Consider the following 24737-nt stretch of genomic DNA (forward strand, 5'->3'; position numbering starts at 1 on the left):
TCTTTGATCGTGCGAGAGTGTTTAGAATCGTTGATTGTAAATGGCATATCGTAAGAAGTGTTGGATGAGATGCGAGAGGTAGCCAGTAGTCAGTAGCTTGTATTAGGTGCCTAATAGTGAGCCTAACCATCTCTCCAGTGTCGTATGCCTGCCACAACCCAGGAAGGGATAGATTGCTGCCTCAGGTTCTCAACATTTACCAAAGGAACCGCAGAAAAGAATGCTTTACTAGCAACAAAATAATAATCCGAACGATTATGTTATAGTTAATCCAAAAGGGAACAAAATCAATTAGTCAAAAAGAGAAAAAGAAAAAAAAGGAAACCAGAATCCGAAAGGGAGTCCCGAAACAACTCCCGCTTCGGCCGGGACTATTCCCGATGTAGACAACCGGGAGCTCCACCGCGGTCCTTCCGGGCGAGGCAGACGAACTAATAATATTGAGAATGCGGGAGGAAGTGGGAAGTTAGAGAGAGAGACACTCTGGAACAGTTGTCCCCCCCCCATCCCTCCCTCTCTTTCCTCTCTCTCTTCTCTCCTTTCTAGTTCTCTTCATCCTCTTCCTTCCATCTAACTTCTCCCATTATGTTAATACGGATTGCTTGACTCCACACCTAACACTGCTGTCCCCATCACATACATATACTGTGTGCACACAATACATACCCTCTCTCTCTCGTCATCTACTTGTTTGAACATCTATCATGAGGGAAAAAAACGCTACTTGATGAGCTCATTGCTCCTTCAATGTGGAATGATGGAAAGATGGAAAGATGGAAAGACGAAAGATGATGAAAATGCATCGACATTGGCTAACAACTTGCCGTTCGCTGATTACAATAACACAGGAAAGAAACAACAGATGGACTGAACCCGACCCGAACTGACTCCCAAACGAAAACCCCTTCTCCTTCCTAAACATCCACCTTGAACGATGTGAGCCGCGCCTTGATCGCCTCCTCCGACTCGTCCGTGTCCAACTCCCGAAGAACACCGCTTCCGACATCATAAATCAGCCCATGGACCTGCAGCCCACGTTCCTGGATCGCCTCCAACACCACGCTCTTCTCCTTCAACAGCTTGACTCCCTCCAAGACATTCAGCTCAACCAGCTTAAGGTTCGCCTGATCAGCCGGCAGCGAGTTCAGCAGATCCAGGTTCTTGGCCCGGAGCTGGCGCAGGGGCAGCAACCAAGGGTCCAGGATTCCCAACTGTTTGTTACCCAGGGCCGCGGCGACACCACCGCAGCTGGTGTGACCACAGAGGACTACATGGTTGACGCGCAGGTAACGGACCGCGTACTCGATCACGGCAGAGGAGCTGAGGTCGCCGGCGTGCAGGACGTTGGCGATGTTCCGGTGGACAAAGACATCGCCCGGCTTAAGACCAAGAAGAGTGGTTTCGGGGCATCGGGAATCGGAGCAGCCGATCCAGAGGATCTCGGGCTGCTGGCCGTTCGCGAGCGTTGGGAACAGTGAGGGGTCTTCCTTGGAGATCTGTGCTGCCCAGTCTTTGTTCTGGTGCAGAGCAGAGGTGAAGCGGTCTGCGTCTGTATTAGCACACGCTGGTGGCTTGGTGGTTGAGAAGCAGGCGGCTTGTCGAGGTGGGAAAAAGGAGACACGCTGGGAGGGAAGAGGAAAGCTGGCTCGTGAACTTGACTGCATCCCCGACCGGGGGAAGGTATGTATCCCGACCCTGGAATACATCCGCTGCAGTCGCGAAACAAGCCTTGTGGACTCCATGATGGTGTGAAGAGGATGGGAGGACAAAAATGCAGCACCACGAGGATGAGTCACAGCCAGGGGAACTCGAAAAAAAAATCAAACGGATATCAAAAATGGAAGCGCAGGGTTTTCGATATGTTTGCAAGTTGGCACTCGATGAAGCAACAAAGATGGTACAGGAACAGAGGCAACGACACGCTGAGATTTCGCTGTGGAGGGAGTTGAGGGAAAAGATGAGGAAAAGGTAAAATCTGTGGGGAGCCGCCGCTTTGCGAGTCTATCCAGAAACGCCAAGAATGGATGGTTCTATTCTGCTGGTGCTGATGCTCACGTACCTGTGCCAGTGGACGCCATGATAACTGATGTTGAAGAGAGATTTTGCAGTGACCTTGTCGGACAGTCTTTTGGATTCAGGATACTGAGTATTTTGAGTTGGCTACAACGCTCCCTTTCTTTCTTGCCCCCCGCCGGCAATTCCTTGGGGATTCTCGTCGGCAATGCCACCCCCAACCATGCAAACAATGCAAACACCCCAACTCACCGGACACCAAAAGGCGCCATCGGTCACATTTTGGTCGAATTAGACCTCTAGAGATAGGCAGATCAGCAGCTAGGGGAGATGCATATACTACATTGCTAACCAATTTGCACCCGATAAGGGTGCATCCAGGGGGATCCAGGGGGACTACCATACGAGTTGGTGGTGGCCTTCCCTTCGGCCGTGCAGGCACCCGCCTCCCTTGTTGAGACGCTCGGCAATCCCCGGCGTCACGTGTGGATGGGGTGTCCGCTTTTTGCCGTTGAACCCCCAACAGTCGAGACTGGGTCGACAATGCTGTCTCCGAGGAGAAACCGGTTAGTAGTGATCACATTGGAGTGATCAAGGCACCTAGCGGATATGATGGGATTCTGTGTGGCTGTAATGGTCACTCGGAGGGTGTCTACAGTAGTCTGTAATGTCGCAGGGAGGTTCGTAGGCCGCCATTCCTTATGCACCAGCTGCGTCGATGCGCAAGCACGGTAGTATGCCATCCTTGAAGTACCACTGAGACATGCACCGCCAGTATGGGCAGACTGTCCAAGTTATGATCCACTGCTTCGGGGTCCGGGTGAGGGTTGCTCCTACCCCGGCAGAAACCCCGGGAACAGTAGTACCTATCTCTAAGATCGACCTCAACAATCCTATGCTCCATTTACATGCTGCGAACCACCAGTATATCTCGTAAGTCCTATGTTGTGTGCCGTGCCAATCTCCGCTGTAAGCTGGAATGGCTGCCTCACATTATTAGAGGATCCAAATCCGCCCAATTATTTATCGGATAAGGCGACAGCGGATCAAGCGCGAAACACCAGTCGAAGTCAAGCTGTCTCTACATATAAAGACGTAGTCAGAATCGAGGCACATAAGAATCAAGCAGAATTGCAAATACATACCAGATCATCAGCTGCAGCATCATCCCAAGCCACTGGCCGCGGGGCATTCGTATGATGACACGCATCTACAGCTGTATCTAGTTTCAAACCTTGCGTTTGCGAAGACTTTGCCTGCTTAAACTTAGCTGGTATACCCAGAGTAAAATCAGCAGAAGACAATGAATAACACCTACCACTTGATATACCCCACCACCCTCTCCCTCCGCAAAGTGTCCTATTCCTCTCCCCTCATCCTGACGTTGATGTCCCTCCAATAACACATCTCTACACCTCCTCGAAGCAACCGGACATGCATCATCGACACCCAACGGCACCGTCTCCTCACCCCCACCCCCATCTATACTTCCATCCTTAACAGCTACCATCTCACTCCTAACCACCATAAAAAGAATCGTCAACATACTAAACATCTTCGTCGCCCTCTTCTCCACTCTCACCTTCCCCTCAAAATACCTAATCGTGTTCTCCACGCTCTCGAACAGCGCCAGCCGCTGATAATACACGCTTTGATCCATGTAGTTCGAGATACTACTACTCCCCGGAAAAGGTATATTGAATACTCGGTCATGGGATTTGGTTTGTAAGCGTAGCTCGAAGCAGATTGTTGCTGCCGCGTGAAAGAGGTCGTCGCGGAAGAGGCCGCCTTTGAGGTGGTGTATGTGTGGGGAGAATTGGTTGTCGTTGTTAGGTAGTGGTGCTGATGGCTGGTTGTTGTTGGGGCAGTGGTGTGGAAAGCGCTCTAGCTGAGAAAGCAAAGCTAGGCTGGTCTGGACGCAAACTCGTCGCGAGAATATGAAGGGTTCCTGGTCGAGTTGGGTTTCTGTGAAGCGCAGGAAGAAGGGTCGGTGGAGGGCAAGGAGGCTGCGGTAGTGCAAGAAGAGGAAGAATGAGCGGCGGAACAGTGTGTTGACGCTGCTGTCATTAGGTGAGGGTGATGTACTGGTGTCGTCTCGAAGGTCTGCTGGAGCCTGCGCCAGTCCTGTTGTCAGGCGTTCGCTGAGGGTGGTGACTTCATTGTTGTAAGTCGCGCTCAGGCGTACCCGATTGACCATTTTGGATATAGCTATTCGAGTCTCTAGTGTCTGCGCTAGAGCAATCTGGAAGGATGTTCTGGTTAGGGTATTCGATTGCCTCGAGGGAGGTAGATGGAGCGAGTCGATGGTAATGTCCTCATCGTCAATGTCAGATGGCAAAGGGCTGTCAAATTCGTCCCATGATACTGCCAATGGTATCCCACTGTACAGAGAGGCTTGGAGCTCCAGCTCGATGATGGTCAGCCAGAGACGTTTGCGCAGTTCAGCCCAGAATGGGGAGACGTTGGGGAAATTGCATGGATCCCGATGAAGGCCCATGAGCAGCGCTTCGCGGAGTAGTGAGCCGGATGCTAGGCTGGCAAGATCGCCATCTTGGGCGGTTGCTTGCTGTGCAAGGAGCAGTAGGCATTTGATCTGGATCACATCCAGATTCAGTTGGGCGTGGCTTGTCATGGCTGCTAGCCATGTGGTGACTGCTGAGATCCAAGTATGACATGTCTGTATCAGTGACTGCGGGCTGAAGCCTGCTGATGCCAGTGGTTCTGTGTTCTCGGTAGCGAAGCAGCTGGCGCATGCCATTAACATCAGGAGTTTTGCGATAAAGATGTCAGACTTGTTATTAAGCAATCCGTCAGCGTGGGATACGCTACGATCACAGAACGCATTCCATTCGCTGATGAATGATGGGACGTGCAGTATGCGTAATGTTGTCTCGAAGGTTGAGAAGTATGATCGCATCAGGTATTCGGCTAGAGGACGATCAGGCAATAATCCAATCAGTTTTGAAGAGGGTGGCTGGTCGCTCTGTCGTCGTCTCTCAGGTCCCCTCAGATCATGTTTTAGTCGTCTTAAGGATAGGTAATCCGTGAATCCTGGGTTGGTGGGAGTTTGCTTGTTCCGATAGTACTCATGCAAATGGGCGTTGAAATCGGGGAACTGCAGTTGACTTGTTAGCCATGCAATTAAGCCAAATGGAAACAGCTTGATTCTTACCATCCCAAGGGTAGTCGCCCAGTGACTCCGTCCAAAAAACCGGGTTCTTTGTTGCTTCCCTCGAAATGACAACGGCGAGAGATATTGAGAGAAGGTATCCCCTGATGCAGATGAGGCCTGCCCTCTATCATATTGAGGCTCTACGTCAAAGCATCGAGGGGCTGTGATTCCCCTCGTCGAACCCACTGCATTCAAGGGTGACGACCGAAAGATAGACCTTCTCGCAGCAGCATCCCCATCAACATTGCACGTACTCCCAGCAGTGACAGTAGACGGGGGCGTATCAAGCGAAAGCCCAGCAGACAGTTGCCTGACCCCACTTGCACTTCGCGCATCTTCACGGGGTACATTCGGCAACCTTTTGGCAGATCTAGGTCTTACTACCAGGGAAGATTGCGACGGAGAAGAAGTAGCAGAAGGATAGAAGCAAGCATCTTGGGCGTTGGCGCGCACACACTGCGCGCAGGGCTTTGAACGATCGCACTTGACTTTGCGATCGCGACAGGAAGCGCATGACAGGGCCTTCCGGTGTCTTCGAGTAGGGACAGGTCGTCGTTGGGGATTTACTCTCATGATGCTTCGCTTGGTTGCGTTTAAGTGGTCCGGCTGCGCGGGAGCCATGACACCGTGAGGTGAGGGTGGTTGACCCGCTAATCGGAGTTGGACAAACGTAGTAAAGGTAGGGTCCGAGAATTTCGGATATGAAGTAAATGAGAATTAAATGAGACAAAATTAGATCATGGTGGCTGAAGTGGGGGAAGAGAGAATAGTATGATGATGTTCTTCGGTGTTAAGACATATCCTAATCAGGAATTAGGGAAGTCCGGACCGGCGTCTTACCGTATGTGGTAAGCCGAAGTCCGCCGGCCTGTTGGTTGTCCCAAAGAAGTAATATAGCCATGTGTAAGGCGATCTATACTGGACCTCATTCACTACTGTTCTGGGAGTGCGTATGTCTGCTCAAAACCTCCCTACAAGGTCTTATTTTGCGACTTCGTCTACTTACAGCAAACATTGGTCGACTCAACCGCCGAAAGACGACAGAAACATGAAGCATTGATAGGAACATCCGCCGAAGCCAGCGCAACGTCGCGTTGAGCACGAATATACCGAGCCTTGTCATGCATCCCCTGCCGAATCAGACACTCATACAAGCCATGCAAACTCCAGACGTTGTTCAATCTTGCCTTCCGACGCGGGAGGGTTTCACTCAACCCCAGATCCTCTTCATACACATGCTGTGCTTGACTAACGTGACCCTGTTCGAGAAGCAGAGCCCCGAGGGCATGTCGTGCAGGCTGCATCCATGGCGGAGGATCAGCGTAGACAAGGTTATCCTCCAACTTTGTCGCTTGTCGCAAGTGATCGAATGCCTCCTCAAAGTTGCCCTCACGATACTCGATTTCTCCTTTCAACATAGCCGATCCGATCTCAAGGACGTCCACCTCGCGAACGGGCAGGCTGTTCAAGCGAGACGGGGGAACCTTTTTGCGAGCAGCCTCAAATTTTTCTCTTTCCTCTTTGGCTTCATCTACGCGATTCAATACCGCCAAAGCAATGCCGCGGGCATAGTAGATCATCGCCGTCGTGGACGCGTATAGCTCCTTATCCTTGGGGAGCTGTAGATCTAATATATCATTCCACCGTCCAAAGCGAATCAAGACATGGGCTATGGCTCCCAGAAACCCTTCTGCCCAATTCGCAATAGGAGGAGTGGTTATAGACAAGAGCTCGGGGGTGAGGATTTCCTGAAGACGCTTCATGCCGGAGATGGCCTCTGCAAAGTTCCCAGAGATGACTGCACCATAGACCTTCACGTAGATGTTGTGCGATCGGTACATGATATACAAGAGGGTGCCCGGCTCCCTGGCAAAGTATTTGTCGTCGACAGCCATTGCCTGGTTGTTCGAATCAATAACCGCTCGATAGTCACCACAAGCGACGTAAATATGGCTAGGCATATGCAGCATATGCGAACCATCTGGCACGAGTCGAAGGAGTCGATCCGCAGCTGGTAGTGCGACCTCCGGATACGGTGCCATCTCCATGAGATGGATATACAGATGGCAGTAGGCCGGATTGTTACTGGCCCCGGGGAGGGACGCCATAGCTTTCTCAAGCACCCGACGAGCCTCGGTAGTATGGGAACCGCAGGGCTCGCCGGTGTCAAGATTCCACAGAGCCCGCGGGGATATGCACATGAGTGACTCTACAAAGAGAGCCACGATATCAGGGTCCTCCGGATAAGCCTCGTAGACGGGTCGCATGGCGTCTGCATAAGCACGATCCAACGCATGGAGATCCAGATCCTCTGGCTTCGTTTCATCATCATCTCTGGGGAACCGAGCCCCCAGGGCCTCAATCAGGGCCCTTTCGGCCGGACTCGCCCCTTGTGCTGCCAGAGCCCGGGCGCGCTGGAGTACGGGTTTCATTTCCGTAATAGTTGTGGCCAGGTCCACTGGGTCAAAGCGAATCCAGGCCTTGTTGTAGTTTGGTCCACGGGCATATGCTAGGCCCCAGGACGCCATGGCACAACTCTCATCGGCCTTGCTGGCTTTAATGAAGCAGCGGGAGGCTTCTTCATGGTTGAAGGAGTAGGACCAAACCAGTCCGCGGTTAAACCATAACTGGGCGTCGGAGGAGTTGGTCGTTACGGTTCGGCCGTACGAGCCTAGGTTGAAGTAGTCGTCGGTCATGACAGTGGTGGAAGGAGATGATGATATTAATGTCTCATTTGAAGCGAAGAAGAATGGGGTGAATCTGGGTCTAGTCTGGATGTTATTGTTGCTGCTGACAGTAAGTTGCCAGGTGTTCCGGGCGGGGTCGGCCATTTTATAGTTTATTGTTGTACTACTACTGGCAGTTGGGCTGGAAGGTGTGATCGGGGGTCTACTACTTTTAGCTGCATACGTCGTATGCAGCTACTACTCCTCACCCAATACTGATAATACTGATAGTAATAACATGAGGAGATATGCAAGTCGATCGGCAATACCACCATACCACTGTCCATCAGACGAAGAAATGATTGGACATAGTATTGATCCACCCAAGTTGTGGGACAAGACATTCATCGGCATTGGACCGGTGATAAGATGCTACCAGAGCAGGAAAGATTGATATCCGAGTACTCCGTGTAATGTCTTCAAAAATAATAATAAGTTACTCGATACTACTTAAAATGCCGGTGGAGCTGCTCTCCTTTCATTCCCCGGAGATAAGCGGGAGACAATCTTAATCAGGAAATGCGTCTTTTTCGCGGGAAAATTAGAACTCCCAATATAAGATGAGAAGTAGTAACCCTACCACAGACACTTCCCCAACTGATTGAATATGATTTCACCATGACTCCCAATATCATGTTACTATATAGAACAAGTCCAATCCTCCACATAACTCCTCACAGTCGTCGCCTCTTTTCCATCCTCTCCCCAACACAAGCCTGTCGATCCACTATTACCCAGACCTCAAACTGTCACAAATCATCATCCCCAGCAACCGGAAACTCTTCCTCATTATGTTCAACTACCACAAAACAACCACAACCACAATCCCCAAACCCCCTCACCTTTAACTTCTGGACGAGCAAACCCGCCTGGAAGCGCGCCAGCATCAACACCTTCCGCTGCCTCGTTGGCTGCACGCTGGGTGATTTCTCCGCCCTATGGATCCTCCAAACCTACTATCCCCATCTAGGCATGGGTCTCATTATGGGCGCCTCGAGTACGTCTCCGGTCTAGTCTCCATGCAATTTGATAAACCGTGTGAAGAATGTCTAATGAAGAGCATAGTGGCCTCCGGAATCACCACATCCATCATCCTCGAGACCATCCTCCTCCGCCGTGGCGCTGACCAACTCTCCTGGCCAGCGGCTGCCCGCACCGCCATGGGAATGAGCATGGTGTCGATGTTGGCCATGGAGACGGCGGAGAATCTGGTCGATTATCATCTCACGGGTGGGATGGTGAATATGGCTGACCCAATGTTCTGGACTGCTGCGGCTACGTCTATCGCGGCAGGTTATTTGGCGCCGTTGCCGTATAATTATTTGAGGTTGAGGAAGTATGGGAGGGCTTGTCATTGATGAACTTGATTAGGATTCCTGTGTAGTCCATAGTATGTAATTATATCCTCTGCTCTGTATGTATATCGTTTGCTACGGATCGGCAATAGAGTAATCTCAAAATCAATTTAGAGATGTCTCGGCTTTCTACGTCTAGCGGTTGTGTGAAGAACAGCTTCATGGGTATTATGTCTCTGGATTTGGCAATTATAGTAACACTTTTTACAAGCCATGGAGTATAAGTATAAGGACCACCCTTTAATAGGGGGCCCGGATTAGTTGTATGTTAGTTCAAGCAAAACACAAAGGTGGCTTTCCGCCCCTGCACGTGGGTCAAGTACGCATCGAGCTCATGATCTTCGTCAATCACAAACGGAATCTCATTGCCCTTCTCATCACGGTCCATTCCCTCGATCTTCGTGACCACGGCGTCCGGGTACTTCTCGCCGACAATCTGCTGCAGCTCAGCCACCGATCGCGCCGTCAGCTTCTCCACCCAGGTCTTCGAGTCGCCGTGCAGCGGACTCTGGGGATGGATGCGAAGATAGACAGGTACATGCAACACAGATTGCCCCAGCATCGGGTCTACATAGCCAAAAGCAGCTGCGGAATCGGAAGGGCCCGTCGCGAAGGAAGGGTCATTAGCAGCTTGCAGCAGGGAGGGATCAATTTGCATGTCACTGAGATCACTCGGAGCACTGGCCAGCGCCTGCGAGGCGAGTGTGCTGATTCCATTGGCAATGCCACTCCCGTAGCTGCTGCTGACTGGAGGACTGCCCGGTTCTGAGTGAGGGGCCGGGGCGTGAGGGACGGATGGTTTGCGGGCGGGATCCCGCTTGGTCTGGTCATCGCGAAGCCGCTTCATGACGTCGCGACACAGCACTTCCAGCGCTTTCACTTTCGCCGTGTGCTCCGGGTCCGCCGGGCCTGGCGCAAGAATCTGACGTAGGAGCTCCGAGTTTTGGATCCATTGGTCCTTCAACTCCTTCCAGTGTTCGTCACCAGCCTCCAGCTTACTCGTGAAATGGTCCGCCTTCAGGGTGTTGTAGAATGCATTCCGTATCTGGCGGCTCTCCTCCGGATTGATCCCGAGGACATTCTTGGCCTCGGCAATGGTCATTCGCCGCTCCAAAGTCCTCATCCTCTTCGTCACATCAGTGCATAACACATCCAAGGCAAGTGTTTTAGCTTCTAGCTGGTTGGGATCATGCCAGAACACCTGCTGGAGATGTGGTGATCCCTCAATCAGTTTGTTCTTGGCGTCCTGCCATCTCTCAGGTCCCGCAACGGTCTTTTTGATGAAGCCTGCTTCTTCACAGATCCGTTGGAACTGATCCCGTACCTGGCGATACATCGCATTGTCCAGCCCGAGATACTTTTTGCTTTCGTCAATGGTCGTCTCAGAGGGGAAGCGGGGAGGTCCCGGCGGGTCAGCGGGCAGCCCTGCCCATCCGCGAGTCCGGCGGCGACGCTTCCTGCTCGCCCAACGCTCTTCACTTTCCGCTTTGAGGCGCTCGAGGCGCTCCTTGCGCTTGGCAAGAACTTCGGGAGGTAGGTTCGGGGAGGTAGGGTCGTCTGTCGTGGGGGTGGGGAGGTTCTCGGTCTCGTCAAAGGGCGGTGCTTCGGTTTTGTACACTTCCTGCTGGAGGGCGAGGAGTCCTTCATCTTCGGGCAGCTGGATTGGCGTCTGAATGCGCGATTGTGACTTCATCCCGTTGGGGACCCGAAGCAGCCAGCGGTTCTTGGCCCGCACCCGCATCAACTCCCGCTCTTTGATCTCAAAACCCTCCTCATTCAGTATGCGAAGCATATCCCGCTGACTTGTATTCTTCTCCCATAATTGCTTGACTCGTGCTACGAGCTTGGCGTTTTTATGCGCAGGATTCTGTTTCGATGGGAAGCCCCACCGTTTGAATTGAGTCTGAAACGCGCGTTTACTATAAAATCGCGCGAGGTTAGATAAAGTAGCAGACGCCAAGGGATAGATTTGGGATATTTGGCATTGAATATGTGAACAGAAGCGCACAAGAAGTATCACTGATGGCGCGTGCGTAGAATCACTGACCTTGGGGCGAACTGGTAGACATTCTTCATGTATTCCATAATCTCCTCCAAGGCCTTCTTATCCTTGATATACATCTGATAGCAGATCTCCCGCTTGCCATCCCAGTCGTAAACCATGGTGACGGGATGAACAAGGGAGGTGACACACCCTCCCCAGTGGAGGTAGTGCCTGGGGGGATAACAACCCAGCCAGCCCAGCTGGGTGGAGTGTGGAGAGAAGTTGGGGAAGGGTGAAAGATGTTGAGTGACTGCTCGAGACACTGGGGGTGCTTGCTGTGCCCCGTAGTCGCGCCTGCGAATCCGTCGTGCTTCTGGACCGCCGTAGTGCTAGTCGGTTGAGGGGAGCCAGACGGTGCACTTGCGCAACAACCTTGAGGAGTCACCTGACTTGCTGACTGGCAATCGGCGCGGATTAATAATCCAATGCCGATATGCCCCTCCGCGTTGTGCCGTTACGTGATCGGCGGCCTCCCCGCAGATTACTAGATTTCTTCGTCTACTACTACTTCTTCATCTCTTGCTCTCTTCTCTGCGAATTGAACTCTTAGATTGACATTACCACTACTGTGGATTCGTCAGGTACTGTCGGACACATCTTTTGAACTATATCTCGCAATGGCCGACTCCGTCTACGCGGATTATCCACCCCACCTGAACCCCGCACAGAAGGAGTTCCTGGTCCGGACAGTGAAAGATTGGACTGTTCAACATGGATTGATGATCCGTCCTGCACCGACATTCATCTCCAAGGAGTCAGACCCTCAGGGCGTCGTGGCGACCAGTGCCCCGGTCACCTTGTTTCCTAGTCCTTTTCCCAAATCCTGCTTTGAAGAGGCCCAGGCCCTTCAAACAGTGTACAACCAACTCTATGCCGCGATCACCTGTGATGAACAATGGATTGGGGATATCATGGAAGAGTAAGGGGCACCTCTGAGCCATAATTCTGCTCTCAGCTTTGTGGAACAACTTCTGCGTTCTGCTGCACTTCGTTTGCTTTCGAGCTCCAGATGTGGATGCTAAACCGTTCTTCACTTTAGCCTCATTGACGTGGACGACTTCATCTCGCACCTCTGGAATGTTCACCTCGCTGTTAAGAAGGAAGGTTACGTCCAGAACCTCTCCCTTGGCCTCTACCGGTCCGATTACATGCCTCACATGCCGTCTGCCTCGTCTCCTCCCTCCTTGAAGCAGGTCGAGTTCAACACCATCTCATCATCCTTCGGCGGGTTGTCAACGCTCGTGACTTCCCTGCATACTGAGCTTCTCAACTCCCCACCGGGTCATCCCCTCGCTTATCCGTCGCACCCTCTGCTTAGCTCGAGCCAGCCTCCAAAGAATACGTCTGTGGAGACCCTCTCTGCAGGCTTGGCTGCAGCACACACTGCCTATGGATCATCCAAGTTATCCCCAGCCCTGCCTACATGCATCATCTTTGTTGTCCAGGAAGGTGAACGGAACGTCTTCGATCAATTAGCTCTCTCGAGGCAACTCACCCAAACTCACAAGATCCCCGTGTTCCGCTTGCTCAGCTCCGAAGTCCTCACGCACACTCACATTCCTGCCTCCAATCCTTCCCGGCCGCTCATCTACCGCCCCCCTCACTCTGAAGGAGTAGAGTTTGAAGTTACAACAGTGTACCTCCGTTCTTTCTACACGCCGACCGACTACAAGTCCGAGCGAGACTGGGATGCTCGTATCCATCTGGAGCGTTCCGCCGCCATCAAATGCCCCACTGTCTTGAACCAGCTTGCGGGATCTAAGATCGTACAGCAGGTGCTCGCGGAAGCCCAGGGGCCGGATCATCTTGCCAAGTTCCTTGCCGGTACTGATTCATCTACGATTGAGAGGCTACGAGCGACCTTTGCTCCGCAATACGACCTTTCCTCAAGTGGCCGTGGGCGCAGCCTCGCCTTGGCTCCCGAAACAGCAGCCAACCACGTGCTGAAACCCCAGCGCGAGGGCGGTGGGAACAACATCTACAAAGAGGCGATCCCTGATTTCCTGCGATCCCTCCCTGAGACGGAATGGAAGCGATGGATCTTGATGGAGTTGATCCAGCCACCTGCCGAGGCCAAGAACGTAGCACTGCGACCCGACGGAGAGGTCCTCAGCGGAAATGTCATCGGAGAACTGGGTATCTACGGCACGATCCTCTGGGACCAGGCTGGAGGCAACATCCTGCACAACGAACAGGGCGGTTGGCTCATGCGGACCAAGGGCAAAGATGTCAACGAGGGAGGCGTTGCCACCGGATTCTCCAGCCTGGACAGTGTCATTCTCTATTAGAAAAATATACGCCATCTGTACACCAGCTACATCTGCCATATATATCTATTATAGACAATATATAGATAAATAATCACTTCTCAGAACCACCTCTACTACTACTCGTAGAATCTTCCCTAACCCAATGCCCACTCTTCCCCCCCTTCTTCTCCAACAGCCTCACCCCCTGAACTACCATCCCCTTATCCACTGCCTTCAACATATCATATACCGTCAATGCCGCCCCCATTGTCGCCGTCATAGCCTCCATCTCCACCCCCGTCCGTCCCTCACAACTCACACTAGCCACGACCCTCATTCCCCCATGCCCCAAATCCCACTTACCACCATTATCACCATGCTTAGCCGACGCAGCCTCCGGCCCAACCAACTCCACATCCACCTCCACCCCCGTGATCCCTATTCCCGGATGACACAGGGGTATAATATCTGGTGTCCTCTTCGCAGCCATAATCCCCGCGATGCGCGCTACACTAAACACATCCCCCTTTTTGGTCATCCCGCCGTCGCGCAGGATCTCCCAGGGCCGCGGGTTGGAGAATTGGATATGGCAGGTTGCTGTTGCGAGGCGGGAGGTTATGGGTTTGCTGGATATTTTGGTCATGTGCACATTTTGCGAGGCGTTGAGGTGTGGGAGGTCGGGGTCCGGGGTTGTTGGGAGGGATATGGGTTTGGTGGTGTTGTTGTTGGTGGATGATTCATTGTTGTTGTTTGCACGCGAGGTGTGGTGGTGTCTTGATTGGGGGAGGTATGATCGTGGGATGCGCTGCCCTGGTGTTTGGCGGGGGATGGAGGGAGTGGACTTATAGTTCGAAGAATGCTGGTTTCGCAATGATGGGTTATCTGTTTGGTGTCTGTTAGCGGAGAAGGAGTACATGCATGGCACATGATGCTGGATAGAAAGTATTCAGTGAATTTATCGCTTACCTACCAATAAGTAATATGGGGTTGCAGCTGGGTATTCTGGCGGCGTGATGAGTTGAATAGCTGCGGGAACAGCGAAGGGATGACAAAAGCGGCGCAGCTCCGCGACTGCGCCATAGGAGTTCAGTCATTGTTTGGAGAATAGTTGGGTTGGCGCAAACAGTGGGCTATAGGATCACTGTGAGATAGACGAAGAATTGACCCTTGATACGTGTTGAGTGCGATGTGGCGGGAGTGAGTCTAGAGGGAGGAGCTATCGGGGAAGCTTTGGATGTTGTTTCTTGTCAGTGGGGATTATCCCGCCGCAAATCGCGGCGGAGATCCCCGGTGCGGGTCACGTGAGGATTGCGGTCAGGAGAAATCACCGGTTGTTTTCATGATAGTACATCATAACGAAGATTATGTTAGATGGTCAGCCCGTCATCTGAAGTGAATGATAAATGGTCGCGTGGCCGATATTCATTGAGAACTAGTAGTAGTATCACCTTGCCCTTGTCCACCCTCATTTCGATACTATATATCTATACTTAGTACCCTCTTAGGACTGCCGCATGATCGCCATAGTGCCAGTGATTCTAGTATGTTTGGATAGTCTGCGCAGTGACTCTCCATTGAAAGAGACGCAGCTCCTAGTTTCGGTCGAGCCAATCCAACCAGAGACAAAATCCCAGGACATCTCATAGGCCTCTAGGCCGGAGATAGCAATGACGGGCTTACTATTCGTGGCCTTGGGGTACCACGGCGATTACTTTCATTTCCACTACAGACGCTACTATAATCATTGATTCAAAACCCCGTCAGTCAGCATCTGCTATAGTATGTTCAACTGTTCCATGAGGTCAGACATGCCACTCGCCGTGGCTTGAGACATTTCCATTTCCCCGCCCGTGAGTCTCAGACGCTCAACCACCATGTGAGCAGCTGCGTGATGGGTTGATGCGATGAAGAGATGACTTGATGCTGTTGTACGACTGAGCAAGCAAGCAAGCAAACAAGCAAGCAGGAGTTTCTCCGCATTACTACCGACGCCACCAGTTACAATCTCACGTCATATCGTATCGAATGTCCAAGCAGTACCCGAATATAGTTGAAGTGGTTCAAGAACTGTCGGATGAGATTGAATATACTACTTTGCTCCGCAGACAATCCGATTTGCATAATGGACTACAAGTGGACAAGATGCCATTTCTCGATGTTTGGTGTGGTTCCTGACCCGTTCACCTTCCCCGCGGCCATTCCCCCGCATTTTCCCCCTCCTCTTCGAAAGCCCTCCAATGCACCAAGACCCTAGTAGCAGGAGTGGCGTTGTCGCATTGCAGCGACACGCAGGAGGACTAGTCTGGTCATTGGCGACGCTTTCCATATCAGGAAGTATCAGGCAATTGGCGGGGATCAGAAAGAGTCAAGCCGGATGCAAGCCCATCAACTATCGAAAACTAGTTCGAGTTCGAACAGGGTCCGGTAAAACCTCTCCAGTCAGCACTCTGTACTTGTGAGACATACACCTTCAGTGTCGAGCCTCCCTCTCAGGCTCCAAGCGATCCTGGTCGGTAGGACGCCTGAATACCACTTCCCTGTCTCCCGAGTGGTTCACCGTTGTCTCGGTCAGCTGCGGAACAAACCTGGTGCTGCATTAGAAGGAGGATAACTTTAGTCTCAGGCTCTAGAAAACAAGGACCGTCTTTCGTTATGGAATGGATTAGGCGGTCTTGGCCATCGGGAGCGGAAATACTACGACGGATATGAAGAGACGTCGTGCAGAAAGGGAAGACTACCGCCGTCAGTCCTACTGAGTAGGTGAATTCCACCTCACAAGGTAACACCCGGAAGCAAGACCCTCGTCACCCGATTTACCCGGAGTGTCCGTCGTGGTGAGACTTTTGCAGACTATCCTCGCTATACAGAATCACCAACCAGGATCATTCCAAGACATGACTTGCCTGACGAGAGCCCAGGGCAAGATAGGCGTCTCTAGTAGTATCTCACTGATGCCTCCATAGAGGTAGCTTTGCCATCATGGAAGACTATATAAATCACCTCCCTACCCTACCATCCAGACTCATCTCTCATCCTCAGAAACAGCCTCTCTCCTCTCAAGATATTAAGAACTACAAGAATATCCACCATGTATCTCACATACATCACCCTCGTTACCCTCCTCTCACTCGCTTCAGCCGCAGTACACTTCCCCCGCGACGGCACTCCCACCACCCTCACAGCCGCCGCAGCCATCAATGCCGTGGCTACCCCTTCTCCAATCCAGCCCGGCATGACCAGCAACTGTGACTCCTTCCACCTAGTATCCAGCACCGACACCTGCGTCACCATTGCCTCCAGCGCCGGTATCACACTTGCCAACTTCTACTCATGGAATCCGGGTGTTGGCTCCGGCTGCGACACTCTCTGGCTGGGGTACTATGTCTGTACCGGAGTGAGTGACACTACCACCACTACAACCACATCTACGACTACCACCTCCACCACTACGAGTGTTACCACTCCATTGCCCACTCAATCGGGGATGGTGAGTAACTGCGATGCCTTCTATCTGGTTGCCTCTGGGGATACCTGTACGACAGTGGCGCAGAAGAAGAGTGTGTCAGTGACGGATATTATCGCTTGGAACCCGGCAGTGGGGACGGGTTGTACTAATTTGTGGTTGGGATATTACATATGTGTGGGGGTGTTGTAAGGTTATGGTCGATGTGGGAGATTATGAATGATGTGGTCCTTGACAGGTGTGCCGGTTGACGATTTGGTATGTTGGACATCGTTTTTGTATGGACTTAGTCTAGTAGCTAGGGATTGAGTAATAATGAACTACTTTGTTTGATCGGCGTTACAACGGGTACACCCATTTAGTCCAGTACATATAATCCTAGTCTTCCATAGCAGGAGTCTACCAGAATAAGCCATATAGAGAAAAGCCGGCCTGAAGGAATAAATAGAGATAGCGCATAGTTAGGGTGATCTTGTGGCCTGACAGCATTTTGATGCACGTAGCATTGAATCGCTGCTGTACCACCTGGTTAGCCTCTCACTTGGTAGATCAGATGATGAAGATTACCAAGACCAGAGACTTCGAACATATAGATCGTAGATACAATTTAGTAACAAGAACAATGAGATAAATACTACGTAAGCCAAAGATTCTCGTGGTGGTTCGATACCAATAGTAAAGTTATCAAGAGTAGCCCCGAGTGCGAGATCCCGAGAGACGACGTATATGATAGACGTCAGTTTGTCACAAAGTCAAAAAGGACTTGAGTTGTAATAGAAGCTATTGTACAGAAATTGACAGACACATAGGGACATGTATCTACACCACTTCTAGAGAGGCCCATGGTGCTCAAGAAATAAGAGTCTAGTAGTTGTGGAAGCATTATGCAATGTTGAGAAGAGAGTTGTTTCAGGATCGAGTCGAAGATATAAATAAATGAAGAGACGGGAAAGAAGAGGGCTTAAACCATGGAGTAGGATTTATTTTCTATATGTATTGTGGCATTTTTCTAAACCGAACTAACTAATACATATTCTGTCATACATTATTTGCAATTGGGATCAGGTCAAATGGAAACATGATAGTAAAATAACAGCTCAGGGAAGAAAAAAAAGAAGCAAACAAAAGTAGAGCTAAGCACAATTAGAGCACAACAACTTGAACAGGACATATTCTTTCATTCTTTCACTCCAAAAAGTAGCCTCGAGAACGGATCAAGGAACAATTGAGCAGAAAGCCAAGCATAAGCTAACGAGTGACAGGTCCGACAACTGCTGGAACCCTCGAGCAAAATTAAATAACAGGAAGCCGAAATGAGTGAAAGACAAAACTAGGATTCATTGAACAGACCGGCAATCAATTTTGGGTGAAGCTCGCCGCAAAGTTCCAATGTTGGCTCTCAGCCGGGACATTCTGGTTGGCCGCGGTTGTTCGATACCTAGATCGTGACTGGCGAGAACCACGCGAGGTACTCGGTCCTTGAGTACGCCTGGGAGGAGCGGGAGTTCTTGCAGGAGGCTGGGTGTTCGTTCGCGACGAACCACCACGCTGATAAGGAGCACCGCTCTGCCGTCGGTCAGATTCCCTACGGTGGTATGCGCGGGTGGGTGTGCCAGGCTCTTCAGGGCTGCTCCGCCGATGGCTGCGGCGGGGAGTTGGGGTCAGAGTAGCGGAAGACTCGACTGAAGGAGAGGTGCTCGCATTGGAACATGGTGTTTGGTTTGGCGATAGGAAAAAATCGTCTTCCGGCTCTATGTACGTATCGTCTGCGTGCTTGTCCGCCTCGAGCTTTGGCATAACCAAATGTGGAAAGAGGTTGCGGCGGTCCTTCTCGACTGCTGTGCATATGTTGCTGAGATATCTATAGCGCTGTCTGAATATCAAGTTAGTATCCATGGCTTGAAGAATCATGAACTGGAATAGTAGATAGCAACTTACCTCGCAGTATCAGCAGAATAGCGATCATCTCCTCTTTTCTTCACTAGCTTCTCGAATACGTGCTTTGAGAGGGTTCCTTCGTTCAAAGCTTGGATCATTCCTCTCAGTAGCATGCAATCTTCAATGTAATTCCACGAGATTGGAGACCGTCTGGTTATTGATGGGGTGCGCGGGGGCGTCTCAGGTCTGTTCCTGGTTTGCCGTCTCGAAGAGTTTCGGGGCATAGTGATATGCAGGTGGCTTTACCACGAGAAGAGAGTGGGAGTTGAGAAAGGCTAACTAACGGTCAAGTCTTGGTGAAGTATGAAAACTGAACGGGTACGGATTGTGTCTTATAGGGTAGCCTGAGGAAAGCTTTTCAGCCCACACGATGTGGGAAGTCCTGGTAGTCTAAAGCACTTTTGTATTTTTTTTTTTTTTTTTTTTTTTCAAGTTGATGTATAGACATCGACCTACTTGCTTTGGGTGTGGCTGGTAAAGACACAAGTTCTATGTCTGTCCGACTGCAGTCTGCTGTGATCTGGCCAACTGGTGAGCAGGTTAAACGCAGGCACCGAGCAAAATCTGTGGGTGATATATCCGATATACCATGAATGGGTCTTCCTACCTGACGGCTGAGTCGGGAAGTGGGTCTACAAGCAGGTACTCTGGACTGAAACATCCTTTTGAATGTGATCTGTATAGGTGGGGCTTACAGGACTCAAGCTGAGTGATATGTCAACAGTTGTATACTTACTGTACGGAGTATGCATAATTCTTCTGACTGACTGGAAGGCACAGTCGGCGGATTCGGATTCGAGAAGTTGAACCTCAACTGATCCGATAGACTAAGCACTGACAGTGTCAGGGTACAATACTTCCTAGATATGTGAGTAATCATATCAGCGGGCTCTTGACTACTAAGTACACCAGTAACCGTCGTAGGCGATCAGCTCCATTGAACAAACTGACAGGCCGATGACTTTCGGACGCCATGGACCGGCTCGAGCCGCCTTCTGCAAAAATCCCAGCAGATCCTCAATTTGAACACTGCTTGGGATCGTTAAAACGCAGCCAATAAACTCCGACATGCATCTATTTTCTTACAATACGAAGTGCCATGTAGCAGCTACTCCCCGTATACGTAAGTACTACACCAAGCTCTCCTAGCAGGTGATAATGTATGCTAATGTATTCAGGCCCTAACTCGGCTATAGAGCGTTGAATCTGGGCCGCTTTCGACCGCGGCAAAAGTAGCGTCCGCCCGATCTCGGCCCGGCTTGCATGACAGAACCTTGTTCGAGGTTATTCTACTCTCGTCTTCCTTTTACGGTTATGCCTCCAGTCTTCGAGCCAATGCCACTTAACGAGCCAGCAGCTGCTTCGCTCAGAGAGTCAGGAAGCAAGCGACTCGGCGCGAAGAAGCAACCCGTGAGTGGAACTCCACAACTTTCTGCCCACCACCCCTGCCTTCACGATTCATCGCACACAATTCCCGCCTAGCTTATCAGACGATGTGCTTCCCCGCGCTCCATTGGATCTATCAACTTCATCTGCGTATTTTTAGCGTGCAACCACAAATCCTACACTGTGTATTTCATACCCTAGTATGGTGTATTGTACAAGTTATATTCGCACTCGATCTATCCAATACCTCCCTCAGTTCCAGAGGTCGAACTCGAATTGTGCACACAAATCACGCCTACAGTTTGCATTCTTTCCCCTCCTCTTCGCTGCTTAATCCCTGTCTATAGCTTCACCGCCAAAGAGATCGGAGTGATCGGACTTTGCGTCGGGGACTGTCGCCAGTTTCAGCATCCCCAAAATCTCGACACAGGAGGCTAGCGCATGCTGCATTTACGGATTCACGGGAGAAATCGTGACTGAGATGCTTGGTTGCCTTGATGAAAACTTCCGATCCCAGGCGGAATCAAAGACTGCAATCTAGCATGGGTATACCGGCTAGTAATAGCTTTTGTCACTTGAAGTCAGGGCCCTGGTAGGTCTTTAGCTCGAACTAGACTGTAGCTGAAACTTCCGCATTATTCTGTCAGTTAGCCCTGTTTTGCTGTGCTTCCAGCCAGGTCGGTGGCCCACAATCATGACTTTACGGGTCGTTGCCATGGAGAGGCTGCAAGAGCCCGTATAATGTGGACATGAGTTGCGTGCTGATGCTTCGTAATTCAGGACATCTAAGACTACCCTCTTAGTGTACTCTCCTACGCCGAGATTTTTGTCATGTCCCAATGGTTGCCCTCATGCTCCATGAAGATATCCTGTAGAAGACCCAGATAAGGCGTAATCCCTGGCTTCTCCACCAAGTCCAACTCGTCGAAAGCCTCTCAGCTAGTCACACCAGGGCCCCGTGCTCCAACTCCCCTGCCTGTTATCGTAATGGCTGCTATTAGCCTTGAAAGGAGCCCAGTAAAAATACTTTGGAGCGCATAGTGAGCTGGTAAACCCTCTACAGCTCCCCCTTCTGACAGCGCGGCAGGACAAGCATTCTTAATGTCCAAATATGCCTGAAAGTTGTGGCGAGCGCTCTAATGTAGCTGGAGAGCTAGCCAGTTCGCTCGTTGCAGTATGTCAAGATTAGACCGTGCTCCCCAGATTAATGGCGGGGGTACTGACCCATCCTTCGAATAGAAACCTATAGTCTCATGGACGTATTCTGCTGTAATAACTGAGGGACTGATATACGTCGACAGTAGTATCACATGTCCAGTATGACTGGTTGGCTGTTGAATGCATTCTGAACGTCTTTCTCAGTCTCGCAGCACAGTTTATTTTGCCCCTACTTGTTGAATAAGTAGTCGAGCTATGCTTTTCGTGGAGTGACACAGCGAAGGCGATCCCACACCCGCTATCAAGATAATTCACCACTATCAATGTTACCTCGGTCCCATACTGGCCATCTCGACGTTCATGGTTGACTGTCACTCCCCGTATCCTCTATATGCTTCCAGTTGCAAAAGCCAAAAGCAATGGGTACCCGACTTGACCCCATCGGGTACGTCACCATTAGTGACTGTCCACAACACACGCAAGACCAACAACAACAACCCCATCACCTTCCTGAACTGGTCTATTCCGAAGAGCCGAATGCAGATGTCCAGGCGATCTAATCGAAATCCCGGCTACCGGCATGAATGAAACCTTGTTCGAGCTGCCGCGTGTTCCGTTCATCCAAGGTCACCGCCACACCGTCCGAGCAACAGAGGGTCCGATCAGTCAAACGACCAACCACCAGCTGGAAATTATGAGTGAACCCGAACGAGGCAATTTCAAATCGGTGCTCGGTATGTTGTCTTTCGTCTACCCGAGGCAATTGCGCTTAATTCCTTTGTTTACCTCTGCTGCCTGTTGTCACTTCTCCGCCCGATTGCCGGAGAATTATTCCCAGGTACCCAGGTATAGAGACATGATGAAAGTGGCGTCAGCATGATCACAGTCACACGAACAGCCTTCCTCTTCCCTTTTCGCGTCTACTGCACCCCGCACGTAAGATCTCTAGCTTATAAGCTCCCCCGGATCCTCGCCCCAGGATCCTTCTCCCCACCAACACCAGCATCAGAATCCTTCTCTCCACTCTACTCCCCTTACCCCAAACATAAGCACAATGACCTACTCAACCACCCCAATTGACGTCCCTCGCGACGCCCAGCGCGTCTTCGAAGTGATCAAAAATCAAGGCATTGCCCTCATCCCCGGCAGCATCGGCTACGGCCTGGTGGCCAGCGACCCAGCAGCCCTGGACCGCCTCTTCACAACGAAGCGCCGCAAACCACACAAGAAGCACGCCATGATCGGAAGCTACGCGCTCCATCAAGAAATTCACGTCCTCCCGGCCCGCGAAGAGTCCATGGTTCGGACCTTAACCGTGGATCTAGATGTGCCCGTCGGCGTCGCGGCCCCGTTTCGGCCCGACCACCCAATCATCCAGAAACTTGGCCCTGAGTTGCTCTCACGCTGCACGCACGACGGCACCCTTTCCATGCTAGTCAATGGAGGACCCTTCCAGGAGGAACTCATTCGTTTGTGTCATGCAGCGGGATTACCACTGCTCGGTTCGTCGGCCAATATCTCAGGGTCGGGGATGAAGGTCCGCATTGAGGATATTGAGCCCGAGATAGTGGAGGCCGCGGATATCGTGATCGATTATGGGAAGCGCACGTTTAGTGTGCCGCGGGCGTCATCGACAATTATCAACTTCCGGGATATGAAGCTCGTGCGGTATGGCGCTTGCTATGATGTGATTCAGGACGTATTGAAGAAGTTCTATGGTGTCGAGCTGCCGGAAGATCCGGGCAAGGAGGAGTTATTTTCGGGACATGTTGATGTTCAGCAGGCGACTGTGTATTGAGAAGGCACTTCCTTTACTATACTATGCTCTATATACCGAGTGTATACATGAACAAACCTACACCCTTAACCTTATAAGACATCCTAATCATACCGATAACAGTAGTCCCCCCCAAACACATCCATAACCTCCTCCACCCTCCTCGGCTCATCCAACACCCCAAATTCCATCACCGTATCCAGTGTCACCACCGGCGCCCCAGGCGGGTCATGCACGACCGTCGTCCCATTCACAGCCCCTTTCCTCTCCTCCCAATCCCCCCACTGCCACAACGTCCACACTCTATCCACCATAGCATGATGCAAAAAGAACACAGGGTCCTGCGCCGACGCAAACGTGTCCAACATATTCGCCCCCACACTGGCATGCCCGCCCTCATGAGCCCCCGCATACCCATTCGCACTTGGACTCATCAGCTCCAAGAACTCCTGGAGATCGGCGGCCGCAATCATGTCGTCCACTTTGTCCTGGGTGTTCAGGGCAGCGAGCCAGTCCGTTGTGAAGTTCCGAGTGAGACAGCGTGGGTTGTAGGCAAAAGCGTTGGCGGGGAGGTCGCCGTAGGGGATTACTTGCGAGAGGGAGAAGGGGCCGAGGTGCATGACCCAGGTCGAGAGTGGGCCGGTGGTTACGCACCCGCCGCCGGTGCCGGGCGATGGGCAGGGAGAGATGTTTAAGGGGCATAGGGTGGAAGTGTTGTTCTGGGGTAAGCCGTTGCCAGAGAGGGAGGTGGGGGATCCATCGAAGAGGGGCGTGGCGGTTAGGTTAGTGGTTAGGGGCCAGTTCCAGTATCTGGAGGGATAATTTGGGAGTTAAGAGGGAAAATTGGTTGGGGAGGGATGGGGAGAGAGCTTACGGAACACTTCCTTGGTAGTTGCATTCATCTTGGAGGGCTTTTTCGTAGAGGTGGAGGAAGTGTCGGTGCCAAGGGAGGAGGAGGCCGTCGTTGTGGATGTGCAGGGTGTAGTTGATGTGCGTGCTGGATGTTCGTTAGATGAGGGCTAGGCTAGAATAGGTGGTGGGGGTTGTACACTTACGCTACGAAGTCATCGTGGCGGTCTCGTACACCTGGGTATTGGTCGTTGGGGAGGAGTGCTGGACGCCCTCGTAGGCACCAGACTGCGTCGATATAGTCGGTTCTTTCTTGAGTGGTCAAGTCACCCCTGGTGATGTTAGCTTTGAGGTGGGAGGAAGGGTGTAGGACGGGATGTACCAGTCTTTGCGGCTGCTGGCCTGTGAAGGACGGCATTGGTCGGTTGCAGTTGAGGCCACCAGGACCGGGAGAAGAAGTACAGAATACCATGCACGCATTGTATTCTACTTTAATTATAAAGCATCACTTGGTGTTGGAGTCAAGGATCATGGGAATTTCCCCGAAGGGTACTATAGCATCACTTATATACCCATGTCAGAAGTCTGTAAGCCAGATCCTTCGGCT

The 24737-nt window shown here is 51.5% G+C and overlaps 11 protein-coding genes across 11 annotated transcripts; 4 read left to right on the plus strand and 7 right to left on the minus strand.

Annotated features, from left to right (window-relative positions):
• Positions 1 to 914: 914 nt before the first annotated feature.
• AtWU_11168 (carbonic anhydrase) lies at positions 915 to 1742 on the minus strand (the record flags this gene model as incomplete). Its single annotated transcript, XM_035506270.1, has 1 exon — positions 915 to 1742. One exon carries the CDS (start codon positions 1740 to 1742, stop codon positions 915 to 917), a length of 828 nt encoding a protein of 275 aa, XP_035362163.1.
• A 1259-nt stretch (positions 1743 to 3001) lies between these two features.
• On the minus strand, positions 3002 to 5188 carry AtWU_11169 (fungal specific transcription factor domain-containing protein; the record flags this gene model as incomplete). Its single annotated transcript, XM_035506271.1, has 4 exons — positions 3002 to 3094; positions 3159 to 3269; positions 3332 to 5128; positions 5186 to 5188. The coding sequence occupies 4 exons, from the start codon at positions 5186 to 5188 to the stop codon at positions 3002 to 3004; spliced, it is 2004 nt and encodes a 667-aa protein (XP_035362164.1).
• A 995-nt stretch (positions 5189 to 6183) lies between these two features.
• AtWU_11170 (TPR-like protein) lies at positions 6184 to 8016 on the minus strand (the record flags this gene model as incomplete). The annotated part of the gene is made up of 1 exon (XM_035506272.1): positions 6184 to 8016. One exon carries the CDS (start codon positions 8014 to 8016, stop codon positions 6184 to 6186), a length of 1833 nt encoding a protein of 610 aa, XP_035362165.1.
• An 867-nt stretch (positions 8017 to 8883) lies between these two features.
• Positions 8884 to 9269, plus strand: AtWU_11171 (DUF4396 domain-containing protein; the record flags this gene model as incomplete). The annotated part of the gene is made up of 2 exons (XM_035506273.1): positions 8884 to 8908; positions 8977 to 9269. 2 exons carry the CDS (start codon positions 8884 to 8886, stop codon positions 9267 to 9269), a joined length of 318 nt encoding a protein of 105 aa, XP_035362166.1.
• Positions 9270 to 9534: 265 nt separating this feature from the next.
• On the minus strand, positions 9535 to 11429 carry AtWU_11172 (Clr5 domain-containing protein; the record flags this gene model as incomplete). Its single annotated transcript, XM_035506274.1, has 2 exons — positions 9535 to 11185; positions 11314 to 11429. 2 exons carry the CDS (start codon positions 11427 to 11429, stop codon positions 9535 to 9537), a joined length of 1767 nt encoding a protein of 588 aa, XP_035362167.1.
• A 498-nt stretch (positions 11430 to 11927) lies between these two features.
• Positions 11928 to 13598, plus strand: AtWU_11173 (glutathione synthase; the record flags this gene model as incomplete). Its single annotated transcript, XM_035506275.1, has 2 exons — positions 11928 to 12229; positions 12350 to 13598. 2 exons carry the CDS (start codon positions 11928 to 11930, stop codon positions 13596 to 13598), a joined length of 1551 nt encoding a protein of 516 aa, XP_035362168.1.
• Positions 13599 to 13671: 73 nt separating this feature from the next.
• Positions 13672 to 14653, minus strand: AtWU_11174 (cyclic pyranopterin monophosphate synthase MoaC; the record flags this gene model as incomplete). Its single annotated transcript, XM_035506276.1, has 2 exons — positions 13672 to 14441; positions 14530 to 14653. 2 exons carry the CDS (start codon positions 14651 to 14653, stop codon positions 13672 to 13674), a joined length of 894 nt encoding a protein of 297 aa, XP_035362169.1.
• Positions 14654 to 16647: 1994 nt separating this feature from the next.
• AtWU_11175 (LysM peptidoglycan-binding domain-containing protein) lies at positions 16648 to 17214 on the plus strand (the record flags this gene model as incomplete). Its single annotated transcript, XM_035506277.1, has 1 exon — positions 16648 to 17214. The coding sequence occupies one exon, from the start codon at positions 16648 to 16650 to the stop codon at positions 17212 to 17214; it is 567 nt and encodes a 188-aa protein (XP_035362170.1).
• A 1164-nt stretch (positions 17215 to 18378) lies between these two features.
• AtWU_11176 (uncharacterized protein) lies at positions 18379 to 19184 on the minus strand (the record flags this gene model as incomplete). The annotated part of the gene is made up of 2 exons (XM_035506278.1): positions 18379 to 18895; positions 18961 to 19184. 2 exons carry the CDS (start codon positions 19182 to 19184, stop codon positions 18379 to 18381), a joined length of 741 nt encoding a protein of 246 aa, XP_035362171.1.
• Positions 19185 to 22558: 3374 nt separating this feature from the next.
• Positions 22559 to 23302, plus strand: AtWU_11177 (uncharacterized protein; the record flags this gene model as incomplete). Its single annotated transcript, XM_035506279.1, has 1 exon — positions 22559 to 23302. The coding sequence occupies one exon, from the start codon at positions 22559 to 22561 to the stop codon at positions 23300 to 23302; it is 744 nt and encodes a 247-aa protein (XP_035362172.1).
• An 83-nt stretch (positions 23303 to 23385) lies between these two features.
• Positions 23386 to 24610, minus strand: AtWU_11178 (tyrosinase family protein; the record flags this gene model as incomplete). The annotated part of the gene is made up of 4 exons (XM_035506280.1): positions 23386 to 24091; positions 24156 to 24278; positions 24337 to 24462; positions 24513 to 24610. 4 exons carry the CDS (start codon positions 24608 to 24610, stop codon positions 23386 to 23388), a joined length of 1053 nt encoding a protein of 350 aa, XP_035362173.1.
• Between the last annotated feature and the right edge of the window lie 127 nt (positions 24611 to 24737).

Source organism: Aspergillus tubingensis, assembly GCF_013340325.1.
Source record: "Aspergillus tubingensis WU-2223L DNA, scaffold_15, whole genome shotgun sequence".
Lineage (NCBI taxonomy): Eukaryota > Fungi > Ascomycota > Eurotiomycetes > Eurotiales > Aspergillaceae > Aspergillus > Aspergillus tubingensis.